Source organism: Rhinolophus sinicus, chromosome 17 (assembly GCF_057876585.1).
Source record: "Rhinolophus sinicus isolate RSI-liver-muscle chromosome 17, RSI-T2T, whole genome shotgun sequence".
NCBI lineage: Eukaryota > Metazoa > Chordata > Mammalia > Chiroptera > Rhinolophidae > Rhinolophus > Rhinolophus sinicus.
The window spans coordinates 82,873,758-82,888,247 of record NC_142517.1 but is presented as its reverse complement, the minus strand read 5'-3'; the positions used below and the strand labels follow the sequence as shown (position 1 = coordinate 82,888,247).

At 33.4% G+C, this 14,490-nt stretch overlaps 1 protein-coding gene across 1 annotated transcript in view; it reads left to right on the top strand.

Moving 5' to 3' along the window:
* The first annotated feature begins 349 nt into the window (after positions 1-349).
* Positions 350-14,490, top strand: part of EPHA6 (EPH receptor A6) — an 860,810-nt gene continuing 846,669 nt past the window's right edge. The window contains 2 exon segments of the mRNA XM_088794040.1: positions 350-555; positions 557-743. Coding sequence (XP_088650166.1) covers positions 361-555; positions 557-743 — 382 coding nt within the window. The 5' untranslated portion in view covers positions 350-360.

The following is a 14,490-nucleotide window of genomic DNA, read 5'->3' as shown; positions in this document are numbered from 1 at the left end:
GTCGCCTTCCAAGCGAGGGGCTAAGGGAACAGTTCGATAGCTCGCTCGGACGAGTCGGGGCCCCTTGGAGCCGCGTCATTCGCTTTGCTCGCCCGGCACAGGCCAGAGGAAAGTTCCCTTGGCCCCCCGCAACACCTCCCAGCTGCTGCGCCTCCCTGCTTTAGGCTCTGCGAGTGCCCACTTCAGTCGGGAGAGGCGCTCCGGCCGCCGCACCTGGTCGTCCCTCCCCTATCCCCGCCGTGAGGCGCCCTCCCCCGCCCTCCGCTCCCCTCCCCCAAACCACAACCCGAGCTCGCTCCTGCGCGCGCGCTCTCCCGGGCCCTAGTGAATAGTCCTCGCGCGAACGGGACACGGTGGTGGATGCAATTCCGCTCGCCTACCGCCGCCAGGAGCTCCCTGGCGCCGCAGGCAGCGTCCTCCTCCGAAGCAGCTGCGCCTGCACCTGGGCAGCCTGGACCTTCGTGCCCTGCCCTCGGGGCCTCGCGCGGGGGGCGCCCCGGGACACCCCCTGCGGGTCGGGTGGAGGAGGAAGAGGAGGAGGAAGAAGACGTGGACCAGGTTCCCCTGCCCTACACAAAACACCTGGCTGCGCTGCCGTCACTTCTCTTTAAGGGGGAAGAGAAGAGAGCCGGCGAGAGCCATGGGGGGCTGCGAAGTCCGGGAATTTCTTTTGCAATTTGGTTTCTTCTTGCCTCTGCTGACAGCTTGGCCCGGCGACTGCAGTCACGTCTCCAACAACCAAGGTAAGGGACGGGGTGGAGAAGCGGGAGGGGGCGGGAGGAGGCGGGTGCTCTGAGGACTGATGCTCTGAGAACCGGTGCATTGGTCGCCTGCAGGTAACTTCGTCCTGGGGTAGGCTTTTCCGGGCTTCGCCCCACGAGGGGTTCCAGGGTGTCTCCTTCACCAGAGGAACCTGTCCACGTTGACAGTAGCCGGCGATCTCACCAGCTGAGGTCCTTACTGCTTCCGAAGGTCTTTAAGGGATGCGTGAACATCAGCAGCATTTGAGTCCCACCGCTGGCGGCCGCGGGACCGCTCTTCGCTGCGCTGCCTCCCCAGGAGGCCAGTCTCCGTGGCACAGGCTAACTGGAGACTTCTGGTTCTTGGCCGCCGTTCCTAGCGCGGTAATGTGTGTGTTGGGTCTCCCACACGCCTCAGGAACGCAGATCGCTCCCGCTCTACCATGTGGCCAGATGCCAGCCTTTGCCTTCTCCGGTAACTGTCGCCCTTGCCCCATTCAGACCGAACGTACACTTGTTAGAAATTATTCCTAGACTAGATGCCCACAGATCTGTGTTTGTGGTTTCTCTTTCTTGTGGGCACAAGGAGATACCCTTAAGTGTGAATGGTGAATATCCTAGTTGTTACTATTCCTAAAGTCCAGTCTTTGGCAGATTTTTTTTTTTTTTTTTTTTTTTTTTAAGGAAGACTGTTTTTGTAGGTAAAGTGGTAAAATGAATGTGAATAGTGTGCGAAAAGTGAAATCAGGTTTACCAAATGGAATGCACTTAGAATTTTTAAACATTTTCTTTCTTTCTGTTCAAACAATATGAGACATATCTCAGTGGATTTTTGCTATGATTATTTAAAGATCTATGAAAAAATATAATCAGCACCGTCTAAATCCTCTTAAACTAAGCAGCGAACAACCATAAAAGTTTTCTAGCATGTACCTGGCTGAATGCTCTCACTGGCAATGTGATGACCACCGATATGTCACCTGTTATGTCACACTTTTCTAAAGACTTCAATTATAGTTACTATTTAACATATAAGTCTTCGAAATAATTTCCAGATATAAAAATGCAGATCACATGATACAAAAGTGTGCATTTTTTTGTGAGGGTGCATTTTTGTGTGTGTGTGTGAGAGAGAAGGCAAGTAAAAACAGCCGTCTTTTTTGTCATTATGACCATTTAATTTTATTTAAAAATACATCATTCAGAATCAATAATTAAGCTCCCATTTAAACAGTTGGTACTTTTGGCATGTTTCCCTAATTATTTGGGTTTTTTTTTTTGTTTTGTTTTTTAACTGCCAGATTTCATTCACAAATGCATATGTAAATTTGGAAATCATACCTACCCGTAATGCCTTTGAAGATGTATCACATAAGTGCCCCTTATAGTGCCATCTCTCTTACGGCCTATGGCAATGGACACCTTCACACAAATCCCTCATTTGTTTTTAAGGGCTGTTGGCGTTAAATATTGAAGAGGTAGTTAACTTAATATACCTCTGTGAAAATAGAAGATTGTTAAAAATGACATGTAATTATTTACTTGGTGTTTTTACATGGTGAGGAGAGAAAAATAATTTTTAATAATTGGAAAGTCAGATATTTATTTTGCACTTTATCTTAGTATCTGGGATTGCTAAAGAGATATATACTTTGAGAGTAAAGTTTACGGGATGTATTTGACAGTTTCCATGCAATAGTTTCCCTCAGTCAACATTAATTTATTCACTTAAGTGCCTCTGAGACACCAGTAACCACCCTAGACTCTGAGGATACTAACATTAAATAAAACACATATTTGAACCTGCAAATGACTGAAGTTTCATTCTACCAAAATCTGTCAAGTGTTGAAGTATGGCATTTCAGATATTCATATTAAATTTAAGGGCCTAGAAGAGTTAGTTACTTGTTAATCTGTTGCAGTAATTTTTATTTATCTATTTTTATGCCTTTCCCATACTTTTAAAGGACATTTTACTTAAAATATTTACCAATTGTATATAATTTGTGGGTGTTTCATCAATTAGCTTAATTTAATTTTAGTGAATAAGTATTATTCAGTTTACCCATCTGTTAAATAAGATAATTAAAGATAGTCTACTAAAAGTCTGAATTTGAATTAATATACTAAAAATGCAGGCTATGTATAAGGTTACACTTGGATAAGATATTACCTAAAGGCTAAGTTGGGTAAAATTTAGAGGAGTTCTTCAAAAGAAAATTATAGAGAAAATGTGCTCAGATTTTTTTTTTATCTGACATAAATGATTGCTTATAAAATGCTTTTCACAGCCTAAATCACAGTGATTAGAAAATATGCCTTATAATACTTTGGGTTAACTTTCAAATACTGAAATTATCATACTAATGGTTAATAAAATTATCATACTAATAGTTAACTAAATCTCAAACTTCAAAATATTATTCTTATGAACATTTTGGGGATATTTTCTTAATTTGTAGCTTCATCAATAGATAACATGAATCAAAATATATCTTACCAATTTTTAATCATTGAAAACATGGGGCTTTACAGAATTATAGTATGTGTATAATATAGAAAGATTAATGTAAAACATAAATTAGATTTCTAACACACATAATAAATATCAGTGATATGATTAATATTTAATTTGAAGGAAATGGGGTTCATTTTCTTAGGAACTTCTCATCTTAAGAGCTATTGGAATTCATGTATTACTTTTAACATTTGTTATTTTATGGAGTGTTGTATTTTATTTTTATATTACTTGCCTTCTGATTAAGGATATTCACACAGTAAAAAATTTTAAGTTATTTATCTATTTTTTACCAAATTAATAAAATCCTCCATGGTTGAAATGAATGCATTTACCTTCCTACCCCCTCCTAGTTTTCCATATTTAGGCTGAGTAAAATAATGATAATGACAAAAAAGTGAACTGCCTCATTTTTAACATGGTGTTTAACATGGTGCTAAGAGTAACTTCACTATAGAAAGCCATCTTTTCTCTTGTCTTTTAATTGGCTGTGAAACTGCGCATTATAAAGACAAAATAAATCAATTTGACTCTTCCTATTACCCTACCTCCTTGAATTGATCAGAAAGTAGAGTTGCTTCCGATATCACTTCATCTGTTTAATAAGTTAAAACATGATTTATATTCATATTTCTCTTTATCCATTAATTTTCCCTGTATTTAAGACCACAATATTTATTAATTGTTGGAATTTTTTATTTAAAAATAACAGATTTTTGCCCTCCCCCCCTCTCTCTATATGTGTGTGTATATATATATACGCATAATACACACACACACACACACACACACACACCATATTTCCCCAAAAATAAGATCTAACTGGAAAATAAGCCCCAGCATGATTTTTCAGGGTGACATCCCCTGAACATATGCCCTAATGCATCTTTTGGAGCAAAAATTAATATAAGACCTGGTCTTATTTTTGGGAAACACAGTATATACTTTTATCTCTGAACTGACACTTAGGTGAATATAAAACACAATCTTGTTTCATATGTAAGTAACTGTATATATCAGTTATAGTGGTTAGTAGCCACCAGGGGTCCATTTATTCAAAGATTACTCTGCTTTAGCAAATAGTACTGTATAGCCTAAAAAAGTTGATACATCTCTCAGAGTGTGGCTCATGTTTCCAAATATCATCAGATACTCAAATAATTCATTAAATCATAAATGTGCCTTGGATACAGGAATCTAGAGAGCTCATTTTACTATCAAGATTTTGTAAATTGATCATTTTTTTTCTCTTATTTTTTCCCAGGGAATTCAGTGACAAATTAAATAAATAAGCAAAACAAAACTTGTTACTTTCATTGAATTTATTAATTATGCTGAGATGAGTATAAAGTCCACTGAGTTGTATGTAAATACAGGTGAACATACTTGAGCAGAAAAATATCTGCTTGATAAAATTCATAGCCTAAAATTAGTTGCCATAAGCATTATTCACAAACTGTAAAATTGAATATTGTTTTTATATTTATAGAGAGGGAGGAATTGATTTTCTTTAGAAAGTTCAAGAGTTAACTTTACTGAAAATATTAAAAAAATTGTTAAATAACGAAAACTGGATGATTTACAAACAGTATCTTTAAAAGACTTTTCACTTCTATAACATTAATTTTCAGGGATAAACTATTCATAGTTCTAAAGGTATAGGAGATTGTAATCACATACCTTCTTGTTAACCATAAGTATAAAAACAACCTAGGATGTAATTTTATTATACACTAACAAATTGACATGTCATTGAATAGTTAGTTACAATTGGTATTTGCAGTAGAAACATAAAATGTCATGATATACATTGATCATCTAAGTTTGATCTTGATTTAGGGTAAGACTATGTCTACAAACATTTTCTTGCACAAAAATTATAGTGTTCTTTAAGGATCTCTTCTTCAAAGTAGAAGTAACATGAATAAAGCATTTTTTTTAAATTAAAGTTTATTGGGGTGACAGTGGTTAGTAAAGTTTCATAGGTTTCAAGTGTACAATTCTGTAATACATCATCTATATATCACATTGTATGTTCACCACACATTATTTGGACTTTCCTAAAAGGAAAAATGTATATCTAATGATAAAAGACAAAATTAATGGTTAGATTACATCCTTTTGCTTTTTTTTTCATGTTTTCAAACTTTCCTGTAAGGAATTTGTATTGCTTTTTTTCTTACAAAATTAAATATTAAGAAAAATATTAGAGTAGAAATCCTTTTGTTTCTTCACTAATCATGCTAATGTAAACTACGAAAGTGCAAAAGGCTTCATAGATTTCTTGTATTTCATTCTATCTATCCTCTTTCCCTCTCACAGGCACCATATCTCAATCACACTCTTTCTCTTTCTCTTTTTACACACACGAGTACTTCTGACTATACTCTGTTTGTCCCAAATGGTGAAATAATAGATTCTATTTTACCCTGTACATCAACAAAACCCCTACAGTAATAGAAGTTTCTTTGTTGTGTTCTTGACTCAACATCTTGGAAGTATAAATATAGTGGAGATCAATACATATAGTTAAGTAATCGAAAACATTTGACTCTAAGGTACACTGTCAATCATGTAATCAAACTAAATTTACACAGAAGGATTAAATTGTTATACATCTAAAGTAGTATCCTTTTTAAAATAAAAATTGCATTAAGATGTGCAACATATTTTGATATACTGCATCTACAGCATTCTGATCAACTTTTTCATTACATTGACATTATTTCTTTTAAGAATAGAAATTATATAGCGTCTGCTTTTGTCTTATATTGAGTATTGTTTTCTAGAATTTAATATTTAGATGATGGAGAAATAAGGTTAAGTAAGGCAGACATTGTGTATGCCCTCATAGAATTTATTTCTAGTAGGGGAGACTGACAAAAATGTTAGGTAAAATAAATGATAAAAGATTTTACAAATGTTATGGAGGAAACAATAAATGCATTGAGCTAGAGAATAACAGGAGGGATCTGCTATTTTCAATGTGGGGAATACCTATCTGGGGAGTGACATTTAAACCATGTTCTCAGGGAAGAGAAAGAGCTAATTGTGCAAAGTAAGACAAAGTGTATTTTAGGTAGAGAGAACTGCCTGGGCACTGACTTTGAAGGGCAAAGCGTTTGATTCATTTGAAGAACTGAATCCAGTGTAACTGGAACTTACTGAGCAAAGAAGAGAGTAGAGCAATGGCAATACAAGGTGTGAAAGATAGCCAGGAGCCAGATTCTACACAGAAGAAAAAGAGCCAAGGTAAGGAGTTGTGTTTTAAAATTATTCTAGATAAAATTGGAAGCTGTTGAGAGATTTTAACCAATTTTTATTTTAATAGCACTGTAGCTAGTGAGCAGAGAGATTAGAAGATGGCAAGAGGAGAATTAGGAGTCTGTTGGAATTGTCCTGGGGAGAGGTTATGGTAGCCTGGCCTAGCGTAGTGGAGGTGTAGAGAAGAAGATGGATTTGAGATACATTTTAGAGGTCAAATTTATGGGACCATCTTATTCTTACAGAGAAATAAATGTAGATATCAAACATTTAAATCATTTTTTTCCCAAGGAACCCAAATTTTCCATTACTCCTAGTAATAATAACCTTGCTATATAATTATTGGTAATAGAAAGGGATAGAAGGGATGGGGTGAGTTGCCTGTTTTCTACTTTATTGAGCTCAAACTGATTTAAAATATCTTCATAGTACAGTACTGCTATTTCAAACTGTTGTACATAATGTACACTCAGATCAACAAATGCAATTTCTTAATGCATTTCTGACTTGAAATCTCACCATTTCAGGGTGAATAATGGTACAGGAGGGTGAGGACATCTTCACAAAGTGATATGGTAAATCCAACAGAGTCAAGTTTATAGCTAATAAAGAGCAATATTTGGAAGTTTGGCTTATGCACCAGTTTTATTCATCTTTGTTATAGTCAGGTTACTGTTATTGAAAACCAAAAAATCTGGGTCATAATAGGTATAAAATAGGTCTGTTTTCAGATATTTCCCATGAGTCTTCTTTTCTTTTTGCATTTGTTTAAATGAAAAGAAACAAAGGTTCAGAAAGCTTATAAGAGACTAGAGTTTCCAAATTCCCGACATTTTGGAACCTTCAGGAATCGAGAATGGGAAATCATATTTACTGAGAATTCTCAAGAATTCCCTAAATAATCTTTTTATTTAATTTTCATTGATCATCTGTAATAATGGCTGTAACAGTAAATGTTAATAAACAGAAAAGCCATAGAGAAGTTGGGGCAACCAAAGTTCATGGCCCCAGGTGCAGTCTTTCAGAGGTTTTGAGACACTCCTATATGTAAAAGGTCGACACAAAACTTGAGTAAATCAATTTCCTAAATGGAAGTCAACCAGAATTTCATGACTAGTGCATCTCTTGCCCTGAGCGCTAAACAGGGGTCATTATGGTATCATTTTGTCTAGGTTTCTGTTATATTTCAGGTTTTCTCAAAATATAAACAATGTAATTAATACAGACTTTGTTTAACCAAACCTTATAGTATACAATGAGTTTTTACATGTATTGCACATTGTATTACATTCCCTATCACATTTAAATATTTTATTTATTAAATTAAACATTAATAGAAAACAAAAGCAAATATTATTCATCTGAAAATTTAAAAAGTACTTGAAATAGTTTTTATTTGTCATTTTTAAAATGAAACTTTAAGAAACATAGAGCATTAATTACCCTATCAGACAATCGTGATCTTCGCTTTGTAACAAATATACTTGATGTGGAAAAATTTCTTTCATATTCTGTAGACGTTGGTTCAATTGTTATGAGTGCATCTAAAGGCATCTTCAAGTTGGGAGTGAGAGAATGCGTTTCTTATAAGCTCATTTCCTTCCTTAGAGAAGCAAATATTTTGTCTGCATGCATAGGGCTAGGTTGTGATGTCAAAATTTGTATTGCTTTAGTCAATTCACACTTCAGACCAGATTCTGATTTAATGTCAGAACTCGCCGTAAGGACATCCTTTATTTCTTCTCTTGGAACTTCTTCTGCTGTAAATGTTCCTTTAAAAAGTCTTTCCATTAATGACTTCGCCAATCCTGCAATTTCATTCTTACTTGACAAGGCAAAAAAATTCATCCTCTTCCATCTCACGTAGACAACTAACATTGCTCAAGTACTTTGTGAGAGATACAAGATTTCTATTTCTACGTTTAACTAACTCAAATTTTATTTCTTTTAAAAGCATTAAGAAAAATTTAAGAAAGACCCATATTGTGCAGTGAATATTTATAACTAAAAAGTGCCACAAAACATTATGATATGAGATTGGAAATTATTGTAACATTGGAATAAAATATTAGCAGTGTAAGTTGTTTTAAATAGACTGACTTACCCACAGCAGCTGAGAGAGCCAAGAACACTCACATCACAATCGTCAGCCGAAAACACTGTTCGAATGTGGTTGGTAGTATCGGCCATCACTTTGTGGAAATGATTCATCATGGAAAACAGAAAACAGTTTGTATTTACACAGCGTAGTATTTATTTTCACAACCCAGGATTTGACTATGTCATATGAAGGTAAACTACTTTTGGTTTCCTTAGTTAGTTCACCTGAAGATGACTTTGTAGTCAAATCCTGGGTTGTGAAAATAAATATTTCTCTGTGTAAATACAAACTGTTTTCTGTTCTCCATGATCAAATGTGCTCGATTTACAAGGGCTAAAATTAGCTGGTCATATGATATCTGATTCTGGTGTTGCATGTGCATGTCTGGCGGCGTATAACATTGTAACACAGTATAACTTTAGATAGCGATAAATAGAAAAAATGTTTCGGGATTCGGGAACGGGAAAACAAAAAAAGATTCCCAAGAATGGGTGGGAAGGAATTCCTGCCCAGAAACCCTATAAGAGACCCATAAAGTTAGATTTTAGGATATATGGTATTTTTGGTGGCAAGGACGGGGGAAGAAACTGTTAGGTTTTCCAATGAACAGCAGAAAATGGCATGTAATTTTTAAAAAAATTTCCCTGACCAGTTAATTATCCCTTAATTTGAGTTGCCTTTTAATAATTTTATATGAATACATTTATTAAATATATAGAAACAAAGTCTTAACTTAAGCAACAGTCCTATATACTTAGTGTATATTTAGAAAATTCATACTCTGAGATGCTTCATTTAAACATTTCCAAATATTCTTAAATATATATTCAAACATAGTAAATCTTACAATTTACTTGAGTGCTTAGAATGTTCTGGAAAATAATATTTTTATGGTTATTCCTTTCAGTAAACATTATGACTTCTTATGAGATACATAATTTCAGTTTTCAATGATTAATATTCTAAAACTGAGTTAAACCGTTCATTTTTAAAAAAGATTTTTATTGAAGTCCTACTATTTGATAGGAAGTGTACTTACCTTATGTAAGGGTTCAAGGAGAACTTTTCCTTCCAGAATATATGACTTAGTGAAGAGTTTCCAGCCTTTTTCCAGATCTGGCAAGAAAACTTCATTTTCTTAAAATTAGATCCAAAATCAATGAGAAAACCTTAAAAACACATTTGTTAAATATGATAACATGTAACAGTACTGAGGATCAACCGTCATAATATAAAATATTTCTGTACCATTTGTTCGAAAATAATGTCTATTCATTATATTCTATTACAAATTTATTAGGTTGGTGCAAAAGTTAATTGCGGTTTTTGCAATTATTTTTAACTTTCTAAACTGCAATTACTTTTGCACCAACCTAATAAGTTCCTCAACATTAAGCATATTAAGCATCTTATTTGTGTCAGGCATTTGCTAGGTGCTTAGGCTATAATAGTGAATTAAACTATAGAGAGGCCAATAAATGTTATTCAAAAAATTATCTCAGACAACTGAAGTTTATTTTTACATATGATGCAGTAGCTAAGTAGCTATAAACATACTAAAATGAAAGAAAAGTAAGGATGGGAATAAAACCTGAATTATGGTACTATTTTTTAAATGAATCTGTTTGGTTAAGGCATTTTTCTTGTTATATATAACAATACTCTTTCTTAGATCCTTTAATCTCTGCATTATAGAAGTGTTCATTGATGACAAACAATCTTAACTAAAATTTTTTAAAAAGAAAATACTGAAAATTTTGTTCCATTCTCCCTCTGGATTTAAAGTATACTCAGATAATATTTATCTTGTGACTGCAAGTGAAAATCATTAGTAGTCGCCATTAAGTGTTACAGGAAATAGCTGAACAAAGTAGTAGCTAGCATTGCACAAAATCATAAGAGTTGTATCAGTTTCTAATACTTTGATCTGCTTGTCAACAATTAGTATAATTCCTGAACAAAAAAAAAATTAACAGTGTAATAGCCAGGAAAATTTTAGAATAGTAGAACTTTTAATGAGGAAAGTTCACTGTTACCTTGGCTATTTTATATGCTCAATTTAATGAGGGAGCAGTCAGAAAGAGATCTCAACTTTTATCTGAAAATGTAACACAAAATTTCAGAATTATATATTGTTGGATTAGCATATTGCTAGCCTGGTTTAAAATAAGTAAAAATTAACATACTCCCATTTTGCTGTTATTTTCATGATGTTATATTAGAGTGAAAAGGTACCAATAGTGCAATAACTTACTGTCTTAATAATGTTATAGTATAATAACTTCATTTTATAGATTAGAAAAAACTGTAGTTCACTCAGGTTATCAAAATGACAGTTTGTTGTTTTGTTTAATAAAACTTACATATACGAGCCATTGTAATATCCACTAGTTTATAACCAGAAATCTATATATGTATGCGTTGTATTTTAGATTATTCAATATCCCCATTACCCAGTAAAACAGAATTAAAATTTAATAATTTATTGTAAAGGTTAGTATTCTAAAGGTTTAACACGCTTTTTAAAATCAGATTAAACCCTTAAAGTCAGATTAAATTGTTAGCTTGTTTTGATTATAAAGTTTTTTTTAATTGCAGTGTAACTATAGTTACCTTTAGATTTTTTTTGTTCATTTTTATTACTTAGATATACACACTTACACTCTCAATTTATATGGTTTATTCATATACATTTTCCTAGAATTCTCAAACTATTTTGACAATAAATGTATATTCATCCAATTTTTAAGTGAAATATGTAAATACTATTAAGTTTTTTACTGTGCTAGGCATAGGAAATACATAGGATAGGTCACGGCACAGAATTTCTAATAGCTTCAGATTTAACTAATGCGGCTACTTATATGTCAGTGAATAATTAAAACACTAATTTATATATCAAAATAATATGGATTTAGCTGTTCCATAGATAAGTTCACATCCGTGAAATATTGCTTACAGAGATTAAAAGAGAAAAGTATTATTCTCAAGAATCTATGAATTGATATGTGAAGATACTGAGAATAAATATTCATTCAATATACTGGCCATGACCGTGACTGCTAGAAATGAAATAAGATGTACCCACCCCAGCCCACCCCTGACTTTAGGACAGCGTTATGAAATAGAGGAAATACCTGACAGTTAAATACTAACAATATAACAAAAATAAAATGAAGAGAAATTATAGAAAATTTCACAAACAAATAAGAATCTTGAGTTATACATGGGAAATTAAAATGAGTCTCACATTTATCATAATCCATCATCATGAATAAATGAAAATAATAAGAGAGTTCAAATGAATGATTCTTGCAGAGACCTCAGTTTTTAAGTCAGTTTTAATTAGTTACTCTGTACTTAAAGATTAAAACTTATTCTGCGTATAAATAAAAAATAACTATCCAAGTGAATAATGTTTTAGATTAGACATAGAACTTTTAAGTAACTGGTATGATTTGGCTTTTTCATTAAACATTTTGTTAAACTTTTAAAGAAATATTTAATGATGGTGGCTGCTTTTAAAAATATATTAACAAAAAATCTAAATTTTAATGGATTATATGTGGTTTTATCTGCTAATTATTTTACCTTTAGATGAAGGTAAAATTGGCAATACCTCTATGGTTTATATTATATGTAACTTAAAAAATAAAAATGTTTCTATAATTTCTTGCCATCGTCTACCATGTTAATCTCTTGTTTATTGTTATTATCTTGCATAAACTTATTAAATATTCATTTTTAGCAGTGTTTTATAACTTTGAAATTGCTGGTACTCTTTCATCTTTTTCTCAAGAAATTAGGTATTACTGTTTGCTAGATCCTGTATTTTATATATTTGAGAAATGTGCACATAAAGATAGAAATTGCTGACAGAACTTGATATTTTTCAACAGAGAAAAATCAGTAGCAGATTGTCCATCATTAGCTGTTGACATTTAAATTTGTACATTTACAATGTCAAAAAGCACTGAAAACTATCAATTTAGTTTCTAAATTACAGCGATATTCTTAGTTTCAAGTCTATCATTTTATGGTCCTCATCCTTCTCTCAGTATAAAGATATATTTTAAAAAATTAATTGAAATAATTACAGATCTTCTGATAAACTGGACTTTAAATGATTGATTAATTGAAAACATTACAGATCTGTCAATAAACCTAATGGATTGCTCATATCTTTGCCTGCATCTAGGTTTTTTGTTGTTATTGTTACGATACCCTAGGTCAGGCATTGTTTCTAATTCATGGAAATAAATATCTTTATGAGATATGAATGTATTAATATATTTCTCCTTTTTAAATTATGACACAATACCTAGAATATGGTTGTTTATTGCTATGACATAAAAATTATATTAATTCTCTGCCAGACTGTATTATTATAAGTCTTTAAAGTATTTTCTCCCACAGAGATGATTTACCTTGGCTGTCAGATTCTGACTTGTTGCCAGACCTTACTAGACTGATATTTTCTTAGGTTTTATTTTAATTTTAAAAAGTTATGAGTTTATTTAACCCCCCACCTCACCCCCTACCCCTCCCACACAACACTTATGATATGGATCCCACTCTACTAATACACCACTAGCTTGATTGGAAGTTCTGCTCCTGATGTGGCACCAAACATAGGAAGCTATATGGTACCTATAAAACTAAGGGGAAAAAAACACACTAATGTCCTCTCTAATATATTTGTCACTGATATATTTATTGTCTAGTTCTAAGATTATCCAGTTCATTGCAGTTGCTTTCAACTTCTGATTTAAAAATTTGCACTTAATTCTATTCTAGTGCAAAAGTAGGGAATATTTCATGTGAATTGGCTATTTTAAATTCATATCCTTTAGCTATTCTTAGATTGTAATGATTGTGTTTTTTACTTTTCTCGTATCTGAGTTCTTTATATACTGCTTACATATGTCATGTTAATCCCAAGTATTTCCTCCAAGTTGTCTTTAATATGTTTATTACTGTTTGGATATCAAGATTAGCTTCAGCTTCCAAATTTTCCCACTCATCATTTATTTCCCCTCTTAAGATTTGCTGCTGAAGACTTATGTACACATTCATCAATAGGCAGTTGGGAAATAAAACACCCCCAATGACTCTAATACTACTTTATATTCCAATAATAAGCTCCTTAGCAAAAGGTCAGTTGTGGAATTACAATGAATGGAGCTTAATCTGAAGTGGCATTTCATACCTTCCAATTTACATTTATATCATCCAATCACTTGCCTAATATCTATATGAACAAGAATGGCTGATACCATCTACAGCTTGTAGATGGAAGAGATGAGGAGGGAAAAATAGGCTCCATCATAGGAACATTTACTCTATGGAAAGAGGCCATCACAAAAGCATGTGTCTGTGGATTTATTGCAGGTGGGACATTGTCTTGAATCCTCACACACATATACATCTTCTACTAACGTCTAGCTCTGAAAAAATTATCTTTGGGTGGCAAAAGCTAGAAAGCAGTTGAAAGGAATTTAAGGATTTGGGTAAGAACTAAGGCTGAATCTCAGCTGAGAGCAAGGAAGATTCCTTTTCTCATTTCTCAACACTTAATGTTTTTGGAGAACTTAAAATTTTATAGAATGATGTCTATTGATCTTTTTCTCAGTTAATTTTCAGAGCTTTTTTATATGTAGAAAATCTTTGCACATCCTGTTTCCTAGATTTGTTATGACTTCAGATTAATATATCATGCTTCTGAGGATACTATGACAACAATTATTTCTTTTGAAGATGTAAAATATTCTAGAAAGACATTAAGCAAAATGTTGAAAAATATTCATACAGTTGAATCCATTAATTCCACTTTCATGAATTTAAATTCTAGGGAAATAAAGACAAGC